The sequence below is a fragment of the Haematobia irritans genome, chromosome 2 (genome assembly GCF_050003625.1).
Source record: "Haematobia irritans isolate KBUSLIRL chromosome 2, ASM5000362v1, whole genome shotgun sequence".
Lineage (NCBI taxonomy): Eukaryota > Metazoa > Arthropoda > Insecta > Diptera > Muscidae > Haematobia > Haematobia irritans.
Window position 1 is genome coordinate 147,190,836 of NC_134398.1, and position 18,830 is coordinate 147,209,665.

Genomic DNA, 18,830 nt, shown 5'->3' on the forward strand with positions numbered 1-18,830 from the left:
TGGATTCGTCAATAAACAGAATTGCCGCATTTGGGCGAATGAGAATCCAAGAGTGATTGTCGAAAAACCAATGCACCCACAAAGAGTGACTGTTTGGAGCGGTTTATGGGCTGGCGGCATCATCGGGCCGTATTTTTTCCCAAAATGAGGCCGGTCAGGCAGTTACTGTGAATGGTGTTCGCTATCGTGAGATTATAACGAACTTTTTATGGCCCGAATTGGAAGATATGGATGTGGACGACATGTGGTTTCCGCAGGACGGTGCCACTTGCCACACAGCTAACGAAACAATGGCTCTTTTGCGAAACAAATTCAATGGCCGATCATGTGATTTGACACCGTTGGACTTTTTTCTTTGGGGTTATTTGAAAGAAAAGGTTTACCTCGATAAGCCAGCAACAATTCAAGAGCTAAAGGATGAGATAATTCGGCACACTAACGGCATAGAACCTCCATTATGCCTTAGCCTCATCGAAAATTTGGACCATCGGATGAAGGTGTGCCACCGAGGTCGCAGCGCCCATTTGGCCGATGTTTTGTTCCATACATAATTGAGTAATACCAATATATCATAATAAAATAAAATTACAATAATTTCCTAAATAGTTTGTGTTTTATTCAAAATCAACATCGGCCCTTGAAATTTTAACGACCCTTTATATGACCTCTAGCACCCGTACAAAAATTGGCCCATAGCGGTCAATAATTATATATAATTATATATAACCGCTCACCAGATTTGACCTCCGGAGCCTGTTGGAGGAGCAAATTTCATCCGATTCGGTTAACATTTTGTACGTTATATTAATATATGGTCTCTAACAACCATGCACAAATTGGTTCATATCGGTGAATAAATATATCTAGCTTATATATAAACCGACCCCAGATTCGGCTTTCGTAGCCGCTTGGATAATTATAATCCATAATCCATAATTATATATAGCCCCCATATAAGCCTATCCCCAGATTTGAACTCGAGAGCCTCTTGGAGGAACAAATTCCATCCGATTCGGTTGAAACTTGGTACGTTTTATTACTATAGGGTCTCTAACAACCGTGCACAAATTGGTCAATGTCGGTCCATAATAATATATAGCACCCATATAAACCGATCCCCAGATTCGGCTTTCGGAGCCTCTTGGAAGGGTAAATTTCATCCGATTCGTTTGAAATTTGGTACGTTATATTAGTACATGGTCTCTAACAACCATGCAAAAATTGGTTCATATCGGTCTATAATTATATATAGCCCCCATATAAACTGATCCCCAGATTTAACCTCGGCAGCCTCTGGGAAGAGCAAATTTCTTGGAGGCGCAAATTGCATCCGAATCAGCTGAAATTTGGTACGTTGTGTTAGTATATGGTCTCTACCAACCATTCCAAAAGTGGTCCATATCGGTGCCAGATAAACCGATCCCCAGATTTTATTTCTTGCTGGATAAGCAAATTTCATTTGATCTGGCTAAAATTTGGTACTAATCACACAAATATTGGAGCATATGGGTTCATAATTTTAGATGGCCCCGACCACCATATTTCCCTTCTGCCTCTCTTTTACCGCGCAAATATTTATACCCGTCAAGGTTTTTAATCTGCCTTCTTTGCCTAATATAACCCCGTATGGACTAACTTCAAATTTACGATGTTAAGGAGTTTAAGAGCCACCGTGGTGCAATGGGAAGCATGCTCGCCTTGCATACACAAGGTCGTGGGTTCGATTCCTGCTTCGACCGAACACCAAAAAGAAAGAACGCCGTTCAAACTCGGCTATCAAAAAAGGAGGCCCCTTGTCATTGAGCTTAACATGGAATTGGGCAGCACTCAGTATAAGAGAGAAGTTCACCACTGTGGTATCACAATGGACTGAATAGTCTAAGTGAGCCTGATGCACCGGGCTGCCACCTAACCTAACATACCTTGCCATCGGCAAGTATTGCTATAACCCAAGTAATTAATGACAGTCTTTTGTAGAAATGTCTACGCAATCCATGGTGGGAGGTACATAAGATTCGACCTGGCCGAACTTACGGCCGTATATACTTGGTTTGATCTATATTTGAAAAATATCAGTTACTAAATGAGGGTATTATGGCCAAATTTCCGAAAATCTGGCGATACATATATATGGGGGCTATATCTAACTCTCATTAAATGATAAATGCGACCACACGCAGAGAAGAATATGATCACCTCAAACATGTTTCAAGAGCAAAATGTTATTTTTGTATCGACTCAAGAGGTGATTATGAGTCGATCGGTATATATTTGATGGGTTATAAAACCAATATTTCTGGTAGGCACATGTTTCAAGAGCAAAATGTTGTTTTTGGATCGACTCAAGAGGTGATTATGAGTCGATCGGTATATATTTGATGGGTTATAAAACCAATATTGCTGGTAGGCACATGTTTTGGCATATCAAAGCTATTACACTCTGACCACTACATATATGGTTTAGGGTATAAAAATTAAATATTCTTGACTGTGGTGGAATGCTGTCCGTCTTACTTTCTAACAAAGCAAGCTTTCGACTTGAAACTTAGCACAAGTATTTGCAATTGATGTAGGTCAGATAATATTGTAAATGGGCCATAACTCATCTCTGTTAAATATGAGCCTCCTGGAAGAGCAAATTTCATCCCTTCCGTCCTTCTAGCAACCAAGTTCGGTTAGGTTGTGCTTTTGATAGTACAACAATCCATAGTGGAGGGTGCCTAATAATTTTTTAAATCTAAGGGAAATCAGCCTATATGAATATTAAGGCTTATTATACCCTCCATCATAGGATGGGGGTATATTAACTTTGTCATTCCGTTTGTAACACATCGAAATATTGCTCTAAGACCCCATAAAGTATATATATTCTGGGTCGTGGTGAAATTCTGAGTCGATCTAAGCATGTCCGTCCGTCCGTCTGTTGAAATCACGCTAACTTCCGAACGAAACAAGCTATCGACTTGAAACTTGGCACAAGTAGTTGTTATCGATGTAGGTCGGATGGTATTGAAAATGGGCCATATCGGTCCACTTTTACGTATAGCCCCCATATAAAGGGACCCTCAGATTTGACTTGTGGAGCCTCTAACAGAAGCATATTTCATCCGATCCGGCTGAAATTTGGTATATGGTGTTAGTATATGGTCTCTAACAACCATGCAAAAATTGGTCCACATTGGTCCATAATTATATATAGCCCCCATATAAACCGATCCCCGGATTTGGCTTGCGGAGCCTAAAAGAGAAGCAAATTTCATCCGATCCGGCTGAAATTTGCTACAAGGTATTGGTATATGGTCTCTAACAACCATGCAAAAATTGGTTCACATCGGTCCATAATTATATATAGCCCCCATATAAACCGATCCCCAGATTTGGCTTGCGGAGCCTCAAAGAGAAGAAAATTTCATCCGATCCGGCTGAAATTGGTACATGATGTTGGTATATGGTCTCTAACAACCATGCAAAAATTGGTCCCAATCGGTCCTTAATTATATATAGCCCCTATATAAACCGATCCCCAGATTTGGCTTGTGGAGCCTCTAAGAGAAGCATATTTCTTCCGATCCGGCTGAAATTTGCTACATGGTGTTGGTATATGGTCTGTAACAATCATGCAAAAATTGGTCCACATCGGTCAATAATTATATATAGCCCCCATATAAACCGATCCCCAGATTTGGCTTGCGGAGCCTAAAAGAGAAGCAAATTTCATCCAATCCCGCTGAAATTTGGTATATGGTGTTGGTATATGGTCTCTAACAACCATGAAAAAATTGGTCCATATCGGTCCATAATTATATATAGCCCCCATATAAACCGATCCCCAGATTTTGGTTGCGGAGCCTCAAAGAGAAGCAAATTTCAGCCGATCCGCCTGATATTTGGTACATGATATTGGTATATGGTCTCTAACAACCATGCAAAAATTGGTCCACATCGGTTCATAAATATATATAGCCCCCATATAAACCGATCCCCAGATTTGGGTTGCGAAGTCTCCAAGAGAAGCAAATTTCATCCAATCCGGTTGTAATTTGGAACATGGTGTTAGTATACGATCTTTAACAACCGTGCCAGAATTGGTCCATATCGGTCCATAATTATATATAGCCCCCATATAAAACGTTCTCCAGATTTGACCTCCGGAGCCTCTTGGAGGAGCAAAATTCATCCGATCCGGTTCAAATTAGGAACGTGGTGTTAGTATATGGTCGCTAACAACCATACCAAAATTGGTCCAATCACACAAAAATTGGTCCATATCGGTTCATAATCATGGTTGCCACTAGAGCCAAAAATAATCTACCAAAATTTTATTTCTATAGAAAATTTTGTCAAAATTTTATTTCTATAGAAAATTTAGTCAAATTTTATTTCTAGAGAAAATTTTGTTAAAATTTTATTCGGTTCATAATAAAATTTTCATCATTGTCAAAATTTTATTTCTATAGAAAATTTTGTCAAAATTTTATTTCTATAGAAAATTTTGTTCAAATTTTATTCGGTTCGTAATCATGGTTGCCACTCGAGCCAAAAATAATCCACCAAGATTTTAGTTCTATAGAAAATTTTGTCAAAAGTTTATTTCTATAGAAAATTTTGTTAAAATTTTATTTCAGTAGAAATTTTTGTCAAAATTTTCTTTCTATAGAAAATTTTGTCAAAATTTTTATTTCTTTAGAAAATTTTGTGAAAATTTTATTTCTATAGAAAATTTTGTCAAAATTTTATGTCTACTTTGTCAAACTGAATTATATACGTATTGGATCGATCTTTTTTGATTTAATATATACCACGTATGGACTTACATACAATTTAGAAGATGGTGTTAGGAGGTTTTAAGATACCTTGCCATCGGCAAGCGTTACCGCAACTTAAGTAATTCGATTGTGGATGGCAGTGCTTAGATGAAGTTTCTACGCAATCCATGATGGAGGGTACATAAGCTTCGGCCGGGCCGAACTTACGGCCGTATGTACTTGTTACCCTTCATTTTGTCCAGATTATCATAAAGACTGACTTTAGCTCTTTCTTATTTGTTTTTAATGTACCAACAATCCTATCAAAAATGTTATAATTAATTAATTAAATAAGTAATAAATTTATATTTTATAAAAAAAAAAACCTAGATTAAGAGAATTGACATGGTTTGTTTGTGATTAAAAACCTGTTTTTGTCAAAAACCAATCATGTGGACAAATAAGTTTTAACGATCAAACGTCAAACATTTGCCCACCTACATACAAAACAAATCAATATTAACCAAAGAAAAAATAAATTTACGCATAACACCAATAAAAATGAGAAAAGAAATCGGCGAAAACATAATTAAAAAGGTGTTTTGAAGAAAGATTTGCAATTTAAGAGAATTCTCATTTTTTCTCGCATGTAAATAGAATGTTTATTTTTATATAGAAATAGGTATTACATATATATTTAATATTTGCATAAAATATTTTTAACAATGAATATATATAAATTTAACAACAAATCATTTTTTCAACAATATTTATATATAAATTATTTTTTGTCCACATCCAGTCGTTGACCATATGCGACTATAACATCAGCACTTAGAACAGTATTCGCTCTGGCAAATTCGGACCCCAATCTTTCAGTTGCTAATTTGAACAAAACTACTGCTAATTCATCCATGAACTCTTTGTGTCTTGATGGAGGTATGAAATCAAGGGCATGACAAACGGATACCATATTATCTACAATCACAAAAAAATTTTTAGATTTAAATTAGAACAAAATTGATCGTATTCAAAAAGCCTAAAAATTTCATTGAGCATAGTTTTTTTTTCGTCGGTTCGACTAGTAAACATAACAATAACATATGATCATCATCCAAAATGTTAAGGTCATAAAAGTAGGAATCTTCCACGCTAGAAAAATATTTCATTACAAAATCTACTACATCTCGGACAAAATATATTGCCGTGAGCACAAACATTTCTTATCCTTAAAATTTTATAAAAATTTTATTTCTGCAGAAAATTTTATCAACATTTTATTTCTATAGAAAATTTTCTCAAAATTGAATTTCTACAGAAACTTTTTTCAAAATTTTATTTCTATAGAAAATGTTGTTAAAATTTTATTTTATAGCCAATTTTGTCAAAATTTTATTTCTACAGAAAATTTTGTCAAAATTTTACTTCTGTAGAAAATTTTGTCAAAATTTTATTTCTATAGAAAATTTGTCCAAATTTTATTACTATAGAAAATTTTGTCCAAATTTTATTTCTATAGAAAAATTTGTCAAAATTTTATTTCTATAGAAAATTTTGTCAAAATTTTTATTTCTATAGAAAACTTTGTCAAAATTTTATTTCTATAGAAAATTTTGTCAAAATTGTTATAGAAAATTTTGTCAAAATTTTACTTCTATAAAAAAAAGTTTAAAAGTTTACTGCTTTAGAAAATTTTGTCAAAATTATAGGTAAACATAACAATAACATATGATCATCATCCAAACTGTTAAGGTCATAAAAGTAGGAATCTTCCACGCTAGAATAATATCATTACAACATCTACTAGATCTCGAACAAAAAATATTGTTGTGAGCACTAACATTTCTTATCCTTAAGGTTTTATAAAAATTTTATTTCTGCAGAAAATTTTTATCAACATTTTATTTCTATAGAAAATTTTGTCAAAATTTTATTTCTATAGAAAATGTTGTTAACATTTTATTTTATAGAAAATTTTGTCAAAATTTTATTTATATAGAAAATTATGTCCAAATTTTATTACTATAGAAATGTTTTTCAAAATTTTCATTTCTATAGAAAATCTTGTCAAAATTTTATTTCTATAGAAAATTTTTTCAAAGTTTTATTTCTATAGAAAATTTTGTCAATATTTTATTTCTATAGATAATTTTGTCAATTTTTTATTTCTATAGAAAATTTTGTCAAAATTTTATTTCTATAGAAAATTTTATCTATAGAAAAGGTAAACACTTCTTAGGTTGAGAGGAATATATTGCTAGAATTCTACTAATTTTCCAAACAGTAAAAAATCTACCATTCTTGGTAGAATTCTACCAACTGTGGCCACCATTTTTACTAACCTTTCAACATTTCCACACTATCGTAGTCATATACAGAAGATTTAATTTCGACTTTTACATTTTGAAATCCTACGGTTTCCATCATATCGAAAAACTGTTTCCTGGGATCATTGGATTCTTGAAATGGCACAAGAAATTTATCCTCTGCTTTAGTGTAGTGATTCCATTTGGGTCTCTGGGTCAAATCATTGCAGGCATTAAAAATTGTATTAAAGGCAAAGAAAACCAAAATACAATCTCCCCCCTGGGGTCTCAAGAGATTAAAGGTGTTTTCCAAAGACATTCTGCAAATAATAAAAACAATTCAATATATTTTCTTCATTATATTAATCATCATTAACTTGCCTTATATCCGGAACCCAATGTAAAACCAACATCGATGTAACATGATCAAATTTACCATCAACGCCCAATGGCAAACCATCTCCGGAAGATATATCGAATTTTTTATATTCAAACTTGTCGGAAACGTGATGAAAATTTCTTTGACAATATTCTAGCATTTCAGGATCAATATCGTTCAGTAAAATTTTACTACATTTTCCATTGATTACTGGAAAAATATGATCCACAAAAAAGTCACCTGGTCCATTGCCAATATCACAAAATGTATCCTGGCCTTTGCTACCCCATTGTATCATGCTGGAGAACTGTTTGAAAAGCATTCCCACATCCTCTTTAATGGCCCGATGAGATTTGTGATATAAATCTGGTTTAATCATATCGACAGCGGTGAAAGTATAAGTAATGGGCACTGAAAATTTGAATCTCTACTAATGCGAACACTCTATGAGAATTTAATATTTATGGATATTTGGCAGCAATCGCATCTGTTTTTAAGCAAAATTTTTAAGAAAAACGTGTAAGCAAATGATTAGAGTGTCATACTTATAATGGATACTTGTACTATTAACAAATGCAATTTTTATACAGGAGCGTAATGCGGTCACCAGCCAATGACACCGTTATGCAAGGGCTAGGCAATCACGGATGCCTCAGGTGGTACAATTCTATCAAAATTGGTAGATTTTTTTAATGCTTGCTAAATTGGTAGAGTTCTTGATGGTTTGGTAGATTTTGCAAAATATTTCTCTCCAACTAAGAGGTACTTCTCAAATTGTCTATAAAAATAAATTTTTGCAATTTTTTTTATAGAAATAAAGTTTTGCAAAATTTTAAATAAAAAAATTTTGAAAAGTTTTTTTATAGAAATAAAAATTTTACAAAATTGCCTATAGAAAAAAAATTTCATAAGATATTCTATAGAAATAAAATTTTAGCTTAAAACCATGCGTTGACTAAAATACAAGAATAGATTAAACAAATCGAAGGTACAGGAAAAGTGATACATTTGTGCAAATTTATTAAGGCCCAGTTGACTATCAAAAACCTTTTTTTCGGGAAGTTCAAGTGTAATTCACTTTCTGTTCAATGAACTATACGAATTCATTCTTATAATTGATTTCGCTGCAAGTACACAATATTGATGAGGAATGTGGGAGTTCCGACACAACCATCCATCCAGCCATCATGGATTCTAAAGGACATTATCCAACTAAATTTAACAAACATACTCTTTCTCACTTGGTTAAGCTACTCGTGTAGTTTAAAATTAAATTTTGACAATATTTTCTATAAAAATACAATTTTGACAAAGTTTTCTATTGAAATAAAATGTTGACAAAATTTTGTATAGAACTAAAATTTTGACAAAATTTTCTATAGAAATAAAATTTTGACAAAATTTTCTATAGAAATAAAATTTTTGCAAAATTTTCTATAGAAATAAAATTTTGACAAAATTTTCTATAGAAATAAAATTTTGACAAAATTTTCTATAGAAATAAAATTTTGACAAAGTTTTCTATAGAAATACAATTCTGACAATGTTTTCTATAGAAATAAAATTTTGACAAAGTTTTCTAAGAAATAAATGTTGACAAAATTTTCTATAGAAATAAAAATTTTGACAAAATTTTCTATAGAAATAAAATTTTCACAAAATTCTTTATACAAATAAAATTTTGACAAAATTTTGTATACAAATAAAATGTTCACAAAAGTTTGTATATAAATAAAATGTTGACAAAATTTTCTATAAAAATAAAATTTTGACAAAATTTTCTATAGAAATAAAAATTTCACAAAATTTTTTATAGAAAATTTTCTATAGAAATAAAATTTTGACAAAATTTTCTATAGAAATAAAAATGTCACAAAATTTTGTATAGAAAATTTTCTATAGAAATAAAATTTTGACAAAATTTTCTATAGAAATAAAATTTTGACAAAATTTTCTATAGAAATAAAATTTTTACAAAATTTTCTATAGAAATAAAATTTTGACAAAATTTTCTATAGAAATAAAATTTTGACAAAAGTTTCTATAGAAATAAAATTTTGACAAAAATTTGTATAGAAATAAAATTTTGACAAAATTTTCTATAGAAATAACATTTTGACAAGATTTTCTATAGAAATAAAATGTTCACAAAATTTATTATAGAAATAAAATTTTTACTAAATTTTCTATAAAAATAACATTTTGACACAATTTTCTATAGAAATAAATCCTCTCATGAAGTATTTATCCAGGCAAATTTCGGCCAATCCGAATCTTATATTGGATTGCGTAGAAGGTTAGGTTAGGTGGCAGCCCGATGTATCAGGCTCACTTAGACTATTCAGTCCATTGTGATACCACATTGGTGAACTTCTCTCTTATCACTGAGTGCTGCCCGTTTCCATGTTAAGCTCAATGACTAGGGACCTCCTTTTTATAGCCGAGTCCGAACGGCGTTCCACATTGCAGTGAAACCACTTAGAGAAGCTTTGAAACCCTCAGACATGTCACCAGCATTACTGAGGTGGGATAATCCACCGCTGAAAAACTTTTTGGTGTTCGGTCGAAGCAGGAATCGAACCCACGACCTTGCGTATGCAAGGCGGGCATGCTAACCATTGCACCACGGTGACTCCCTATTGCGTAGAAACTTATACCAAAGACTGTCATCCATAATCGAATTAATTGGGTTGTGGTAGCACTTGGCGATGGTAAGGTATCTTTAAATTTCGTAGCATTGTTTTCTTAGTTAACAGGTTGGCTGATAAGTCCCCGGTCTAACAAAGAAAACACATTTTTTGTCAAAATTCGTTTTTATTATTCAACATAGTTCTCTTCAAGAGCGATACAACGATTATAACGACCTTCCAATTTTTTGATACCATTTTGGTAGTACTCCTTCGGTTTTGCCTCAAAATAGGCCTCAGTTTCGACGATCACCCCTTCATTGCAGCCAAATTTTTTCCCTACGAGCATCCTTTTGAGGCCTGAGAACAAGAAAAGGCAGCTGGGGCCAGATCTGAAGAATACGGTGGGTGGGGAAGCAATTCGAAGCCCAATTCATGAATTTTTGCCATCGTTCTCAATGACTTGTGGCACGGTGCGTTGTCTTGGTGGAACAACACTTTTTTCTTCTTCATATGGGGCCGTTTTGCCGCGATTTCGACCTTCAAATGCTCCAATAACGCAATATAATAGTCACTGTTAATGGTTTTTCCCTTCTCAAATCGATAAAAATTATTCCATGCGCATCTCAAAAATCAGAGGCCATTACTTTGCCAGCAGAATTTTGAGTCTTTCCACGCTTCGGAGACGGTTCACCGGTCGCTGTCCACTCAGCCGACTGTTGATTAGACTCAGGAGCAGAGAATGAAGCCGACCCATTTTTGTCGGCGGCGGCGGACACTAAATTTTTACCTCCGGCGGCGGCGGCTTGGCGGCTGAGCCGATATAAATTTTTGCACTCGGTGGCGGACGATTATCCATTATAAAATCAATTTAAAGTTAATTGAATGGTAATGAGATTAGTTGTACAACCTATCTTACAAACAAATTTACTTTTCGTTAAAATTTTCTGAGCTAAATTTTTGCTAAATTTTATAGCAGCTTAAATGATTGGTTGTGTTCAAAATTTTGGAAAAAATACGACAATTATACATAAATTTTTCTGATTTAAATCGATATTTCTGATTAATTGGCGGCTAAATTTGAGTAGAGATGAGTCGACATATTCGGCGGCGGCGTCGACTGGCGAAAAATGATCGGCGGCGACTGAAATCGGTGGCGCGACTCGGCGGCTTCATTCTCTGCTCAGGAGTATAGTGATGGAGCCATGTTTCATCCATTGTCACATATCGACGGAAAACTCGGGTGTATTACGAGTTAACAGCTGCAAACACCGCTCAGAATCATAAACATGTTGTTGTTTTTGGTCAAATGTGAGCTCGCGCGGCACCCATTTTGCACAGAGCTTCCGCATATCCAAATATTGATGAATGATATGACCAACACATTCCTTTGATATCTTCAAGGCCTCTGCTATCTCGATCAACTTCATTTCATTCAAAATCATTTTGTGGATTTTTTTGATGTTTTCGTCGGTAACCACCTCTTTCGGGCGTTTACTGCGTTCACCGTCCTCCGTGCTCATTTCACCACGCTTGAATTTTGCATACCAATCAATTATTGTTGATTTGCCTGGGGCAGAGTCCGGAAACTTATTATCAAGCCAAGTTTTTGCTTCCACCGTATTTTTTCCCTTCAGAAAACAGTATTTTATCAAAACACGAAATTCCTTTTTTCCATTTTTTTTTTTCACAATAACAAAAGTTGCTTCACAAAAGACGTTCTATCTCACAAACTAATTGACTTACAGACGTCAAATTTTGACACGAATCATTTGAAGGTTGGTACTATATAAAAATAATATGCATTTAGTACTAACGACGCCATCTATGTGTCAGACCGGGGACTTATCAGCCAACCTGTTAGATTAGGTTAGTTTAAAGTGGCAGCCCGTTTTATTTTCAGGCTCACTTAGACTATTCAGTTCATTGTAATACCACATCAACTAAAAGTACCTATTACATATGGACACTTCTAGTTTTAACTCCTGAACCTACTCGATTATTTTCTTCTGCTGAACCACCAGATTGTTGCAAAAACATTAGCAGACTGCTGAAGTTAACGCTTTCCAGATCCGCCAGTAATATAAAGATGTATATTGACACGTGATAATGATGCATATTGACACGTATTTTCTACAATTTTTGCACAAATTGGTCGATATCAGTTCATAATTATATTTAGCCTCCACATAAACCGATCTCCAAATTTGATTTTTGAATTTTTATGGAGGAGCAAATTTCATCCGATCCGGGTTACCAATGTTTGACTTCTTGAGCCCTCTGGAGGAGCAAATTTCAAAAATTCGTCTTTATCGGTTCAAGATCATAAGTATATTCACTCAAAATCCGTGAGGGCACTAAATCGAATTTAACCCTAGTTTAGTTTATTGAAATTATTATTCATGCCAGAACTGTTATGAGTTTGATTAAGAATTTGTTCACTTTGTAAGATGTAGATAGGCCCTCTTTTATAAGGCCTTAATTATTTTGTGCTACAAATGATATATGTTTTCAAACCGAAAGTTCAATGTTTGTTAGAATAGACATTGATTAACATTCAATTCATTGTTAATTAGAGTAAATATTTGATATCACACTTTCAATTGCCCCATAATGTAAAACATAAATACAATGCCAATGGGAATCCAAGTCATTGACTTGTTAATTTTTGACAGTTATTGGCTAATATTATGTTTACATTATCAAACACGCAAACAAAGTGACACCATTCATAAGATAAATAAATGAACTAATTTTAAAGGAAATTGAACTTTGTGTAAGGCCAGAGACATTATTGTTATTTGTTTTCTTTTGAAGGATGTAATTTTCTTAGAAATAATGGTAATCCTCTTACTTCAACATAAGAACGGAATACATGTATCTTTAATTTCATTAAATTCTTTATTTTAGCGATGTTCATCTGTCTGTCCGTCTGTCTGCTCATGTTTTTTTGTGTGTAAACACCCTCAAAAAAAATCGCTTCTCTGACATATGTTCCAAACCTATTTTGCAGGCAACACACATATTATTGGATACTGCCAAAACATGTAATATGTTTATTTATGTGAACATATTATATGTTTGGATGCATTTTAAGCACAGAAATATTATATGCTTGGAAGAATTTTCTCCCCAAGAAGATTGTGCTCATTCCCTCACATAATTTTCACTTCCACAACATTTTTTAGTTCTTGGTACCTTTTTCTGCAATACAAATAATGTTGAAGAAATTATTCAATTGTATACTTTTTATACCCTCCACCATGGGATGGGGGTATATTAACTTTGTCATTCCGTTTGTAACACATCGAAATATTGCTCTAAGACCCCATAAAGTATATATATTCTGGGTCGTGGTGAAATTCTAAGTCGATCTGAGCATGTCCGTCCGTCCGTCTGTCCGTCTGTTGAAATCACGCTAACTTCCGAACGAAACAAGCTATCGACTTTAAACTTGGCACAAGTAGTTGTTATTGATGCAGGTCGGATGGTATTGCAAATGGACCATATCGGTACACTTTTACGTATAGCCCCCATATAAACGGACCCCAAAATTTGGCTTGCGAGGCCTCTAAGAGAAGCAAATTTCATCCGATCCGGCTGAAATTTGGTACATGGTGTAAGTATATGGTCTCTAACATCCATGCAAAAATTGGTTCACATCGGTTCATAATTACATATAGTCCCCATATAAACCGATCCCCTGATTTGGTTTGTGGAGCCTCTAAGAGAAGCAAATTTTATCCCATCCGGCTGAAATTTGGTACATGTTGTTAGTATATGGTCTCTAAACACCATGCAAAAATTGGTCCACATCGGTCCATAATTATATATAGCCCCCATATAAACCTATCCCCCGATTTGGCTTGCGGAGCCTCTAAGAGAAGAAAAATTCATCCGATCCGGCTGAAATTTGGTACATGGTGTTAGTATATGGTCTCTAATGACCATGCAAAAATGTATCCACATCGGTCTATAATTATATATAGCCGCCATATAAACCGATCACCAGATATGACCTCTGGAGCCCCTGGAAGAGCAAAATTTATCCGATTCAGTTGAAATTTGGTACATGATGTTAGTATATGGTATCCAACAACCATGCAGGAATTGGTTCATATCAGTCCATAATTATATATAGCCCCCATATAAACCGATCCCCAGATTTAACCTCCGGTGCCTTTTGGAGAAGCAAAATTCATCCGATCTGGTTGAAATTTGGTACGTGGTGGCAGTATATGATATTTGACAACCATGCCATATATAGCCCCCATATAAACCGATCCAGAGATTTGGTTTTGGAGCCTCTTGGAGAAGCAAATTTCATCCGAGTCAGTTGAAATTTGGTACATTGTGCTAGTAAATGGCTGTTAACAACCATGTCTAACTAGGTCCATATCGGTCTATAGTTATATATAGCCCACAGATAAATCGATCCCCAATCACATAAAAATTGGTCCATATCAAGTTCGTAATTGTATATAGCTCCCATATAAGCGAACCCCATATTTCAATTCTGGCTCTCTAAGTACTGTGAAAAAGTCGATATCGGTTCGTAATTATTTGTAGACTTACCTATACATTTTTATACCCTCCACCATTGGATGGGGGTATATTAACTTTGTCATTCCGTTTGTAACACATCGAAATATTGCTCTAAGACCCCATAAAGTATATATATTCTGGGTCGTGGTGAAATTCTGAGTCGATCTAAGCATGTCCGTCCGTCCGTCCGTCTGTCCGTCCGTCCGTCTGTCCGGCTGTCCGTCCGTCTGTGGAAATCACGCTAACTTCCGAACGAAACAAGCTATCGACTTGAAACTTGGCACAAGTAGTTGTTATTGATGTAGGTCGGATGGCATTGAAAATGGGCCATATCGGACCACGTTTACGTATAGCCCCCATATAAACCGATCCCCAAATTTGGCTTGGGGAGCCTCCCGGAGCAGCAAAATTCATCCGATCCTGTTGAAATTTGGTACGTGGTCTTAGTATACGGTCTCTAACAACCATGCAAAAATTGGTCCATATCGGTCCATAATTATATATAGCCCCCATATAAACCGATCCCCAGATTTGACCTCCGGAGCCTCTTGGAGGGGCAAAATTCATCCGATCCGATTGAAATTTGGTTCCTGATGTTAGTATATGGTCTCTAACAACCATGCAAAAATTGGTCTTTATTGGTCCATAATTATATATAGCCCCCATATAAACCGATCCCCAGATTTGACCTCCGGAGCCTCTTGGAGGGGCAAAATTCATCCGATCCGGTTGAAATTTGGTACCTGATATTAGTTTACGGCCTCTCATAACCATGCAAAAACTGGTCCATATCGGTCCATAATTATATATAGCCCCCATATAAACCGATCCCCGGATTTGACCTCCGGAGCCTCTTGGAAGAGCAAAATTCATCCGATATGAAATAAATGAAATTTGGTACATTTTGTCAATATATGGCCTCTAACAGCCATGTAAAAATTGGTCCATATCGGTCTTTAGTTATATATAGCCGGTGACTTATTACACAAAAATTGGTCCATATCGCCAAAAATAATCTACCAAAACTTTATTTCCATAGAAAATTTTGTCAAATTTTATTACTATAGAAAGTTTTGTCAAAATTTCATTTCTATAGAAAGTTTTGTCAAAAGTTTATTTCTATACAAATGTTTGTCAAAATTTTATTTCCATAGAAAATTTTGTCAAAATTTTATTTCTATAGAAAATTTTTGTAATCTACCAAAACTTTATTTCCATAGAAAATTTTGTCAAATTTTATTACTATAGAAAGTTTTGTTAAAATTTCATTTCTATAGAAAGTTTTGTCAAAAGTTTATTTCTATAGAAATGTTTGTCAAAAGTTTATTTCTATAGAAAATTTTGTAAAAAATTTATTTCTGTAGAAAATTTTGTCAACATTTTACTTCTATACAAAATTTTGTCAAAATTTTATTTCTATACAAAATTTTGTCAACATTTTATTTCTATAGAAATTTTTGTCAAAATTGTATTGCTATAGAAAATTTTGTCAACATTTTACTTCCATAGAAAATTTTGTCAACATTTTATTTTTATAGAAAATTTTTTCAAGTTTTTATTTCTATCGAAAATTTTGTCAAATTTTTATTTCTATAGAAAATTTTGTCAAAATTTTATTTCTATAGAAAATTTTGTCAAGGTTTCATTTCTATAGAAAATGTTGTCAAAATTTTATTTCTATAGAAAATTTTGTCAAACTAGATTATATACGTATTTAATCGGCCTTTTTTTGTTTAATATATACCCCGTATGGGCTAACTTACAATTTAGAAGACAGTGTTAAAAAGTTTTACGATACCTTGCCATCGGCAAGTGTTATCGCAACCCAAGTAATTCGATTGTGGATGACAGCCTTTAGTAGACGTTCCTACGCAATCCATGGTGGAGGGTACATAAGATTCGGCCTGGCCGAACTTACGGCCGTATATACTTGTTTTTTCTAATATATACCACGTATGGACTAACTTACAATTTAGAAGACGATGTTAAGAATTTTTAAGTATTACCACAACCCACGTAATTCGATTGTTGATGACAGTCTTTCGAAGAAGTTTCTACACAATCCATGGTTGAGGGTACATAAGATTCGGCCTGACCGAACTTACTGCCGTATATACTTGTTTTGGTACATTTAGTACTTTTTGGACATTCTTGTTTATTTGATAACAGCATCCAGCAGTCTAGACAATGAATGGACTAATTGTTTATTTTTTTTTTGTACCTATATACCCCATTCTTCCATCAATACTGTACTAAATTTAATCAAAATCGGTTAATAATAGTGTTCAATATTTCTGGTAGGCACATTTTTTCGCAGCTACCCTGACCACTATGTGTTTAGGGTACTATGTCAATACTTATGTGTGGCACTGTATATATCCTGGGTCCTGGTGAAATTCTTAGTTGATGTAGCGATGTCAGTCCGTCTGTTTAAATCAAGCAAACTTCCGAACGAAATAAGGTATTGACTTGAAACTTGGCACACGTAGATGTTATTTATGTAGTGATCGACTTGTAATTATCGGTCGACCACCACGGTACTCTTTCCACTAAAAAAAAAATGTACAACAGTCTCAACATTATTATACCGGATGTCAAAGTTTTCTGATCTAATAACTCTAATCACTTATAATCATAAACGTTAGAGCAAAATCAATAGTTATCATCTTAATTGCTCTCATATCAACAACAACAACTTATGATCAGTTCCTGCAAGTCTACGATTGCGATTATTTCTAGGTAATTCGATGTAATGTTGACGATAATATGAGCCTTATTGGACACAGTCATTTGACATTGAGGTGCCAGTGAAATTACATTCGATCAGTTAACAGTTAATACCAAGTGTTAGGTACTTTGCACGGTATAGTGAACACTTTCTGTCTATTTCAAAATAACATATTATACTGTGAACATAAATATTTTGTGAATTACAATTCAAATCTAAGTATAACATCCGAAGATGTTGACCACATTAAGTTCGAGTTTTGCCGCTAAAATCACAATTTTTCCACTATTACTTTTCTTAAATAATCCATTTTAAAGAATATAAACTTGGCTATTCCGCATCAAGTTATAATAAAATGTGCATCAAAGATTTATAAAGGGTGGTTAAAATTTCAAGGGCCGATGTTGATTTTGAATAAAACACAAACTATTTAGAAAATTATTGTAATTTTATTTTATTATGATATATTGGTATTATTCAATTATGTAGGAACAAAATATCGGTGAAATGGGCGCCGCGACCTCGGTGGCACACCTTCATCCGATGGTCCAAATTTTCGATGACGCTGAGGCATAATGGAGGTTCTATGCCGTTAATGTGCCGAATTATTTCATCCTTTAGCTCTTAAAATGTTGTTGGCTTATCGACGTGCACCTTTTCTTTCAAATAACCACAAAGAAAAAAGTCCAACGGTGTCAAATCACATGATCTTGGCGGCCAATTGACATAGCCATTACCCAGCAAAAACTTGGTAAGCACTAGTGATTCTTTCAGTAATACCGGTAATCAAAAAGTTACTACTTGCAGTATTACCTGGGATTTAAAAATAATAACTTACCTGTGTAGGCAAAAAGTGATTCTTTCTATTAATATCGGTAATCAAAATCATATCTTGAGGTCCGGGTTCGACTCTACAGTGGGCACCGTTAATAGTAGCGATAAGTAATGCCAAATTACATTTCAGAAAAAAAATTGCTAATAAAATATACCTTTGTTTTCTAAAGCTGTATAGTACATAATTTATATTACAAAATAACATCATTGAATATATCCATGTCGTGGAGCGTGGTATATGTTAGTGTGTTGGATTACAAAACAACAGGGGTGAGTTCGCACTTTTTGGGTATCTTTATGGTGAAGATATTATTTTTGGAGAGCTGGTATGCATGCGAAGAAGTACTTATTTTTCGACTGCTGGTATGCTTGCACGGAAGTACTTTCCTCTAATGTCATGTCCGTGTAAAAGTATTACTACTGATATATGTACGAGGAAGTTCTTACCAATTTGGCGCAGGCATACTTGTACTCATACCTGGTAATAGGAGTTTTTGCTGGGTACGTGAGATAACACGGCCATTGAATTTGTTGCGCAAAGGAGCCATTGTTTCGTTAGCTGTGTGGCAAGTGGCACCGTCCTGCTGAAACCACATATCGTCCACATCCATATCTTCCAATTCGGGCCATAAAAAGTTCGTTATCATCTCACGATAGCGAACACCA

The 18,830-nt window shown here is 34.2% G+C and overlaps 2 protein-coding genes across 4 annotated transcripts in view; one reads left to right on the forward strand and one right to left on the reverse strand.

Annotated features, from left to right (window-relative positions):
* LOC142225101 (juvenile hormone acid O-methyltransferase-like) overlaps window positions 1-18,830 on the forward strand; it is a 37,633-nt gene that overhangs the window by 2,571 nt on the left and 16,232 nt on the right. The gene's annotated exons all lie outside the window — the stretch shown is intronic.
* LOC142226473 (juvenile hormone acid O-methyltransferase-like) lies at window positions 5,382-17,085 on the reverse strand. 3 transcript variants are annotated; one of them, XM_075296519.1, is made up of 5 exons: window positions 16,960-17,076; window positions 8,002-8,208; window positions 7,433-7,917; window positions 7,088-7,371; window positions 5,382-5,723 (listed from the first exon to the last, which is right to left on the reverse strand). In XM_075296519.1, exons 3-5 carry the CDS (start codon window positions 7,807-7,809, stop codon window positions 5,527-5,529), a joined length of 858 nt encoding a protein of 285 aa, XP_075152634.1. In that variant the 5' UTR covers window positions 7,810-7,917; window positions 8,002-8,208; window positions 16,960-17,076; the 3' UTR covers window positions 5,382-5,526. The 3 variants fall into 3 exon arrangements, with proteins under 3 accessions (XP_075152634.1, XP_075152635.1, XP_075152633.1); XM_075296520.1 differs by lacking the exon at window positions 8,002-8,208 and having other exon boundaries at window positions 7,433-7,796; window positions 16,960-17,085; XM_075296518.1 differs by lacking the exon at window positions 8,002-8,208 and having other exon boundaries at window positions 16,960-17,082.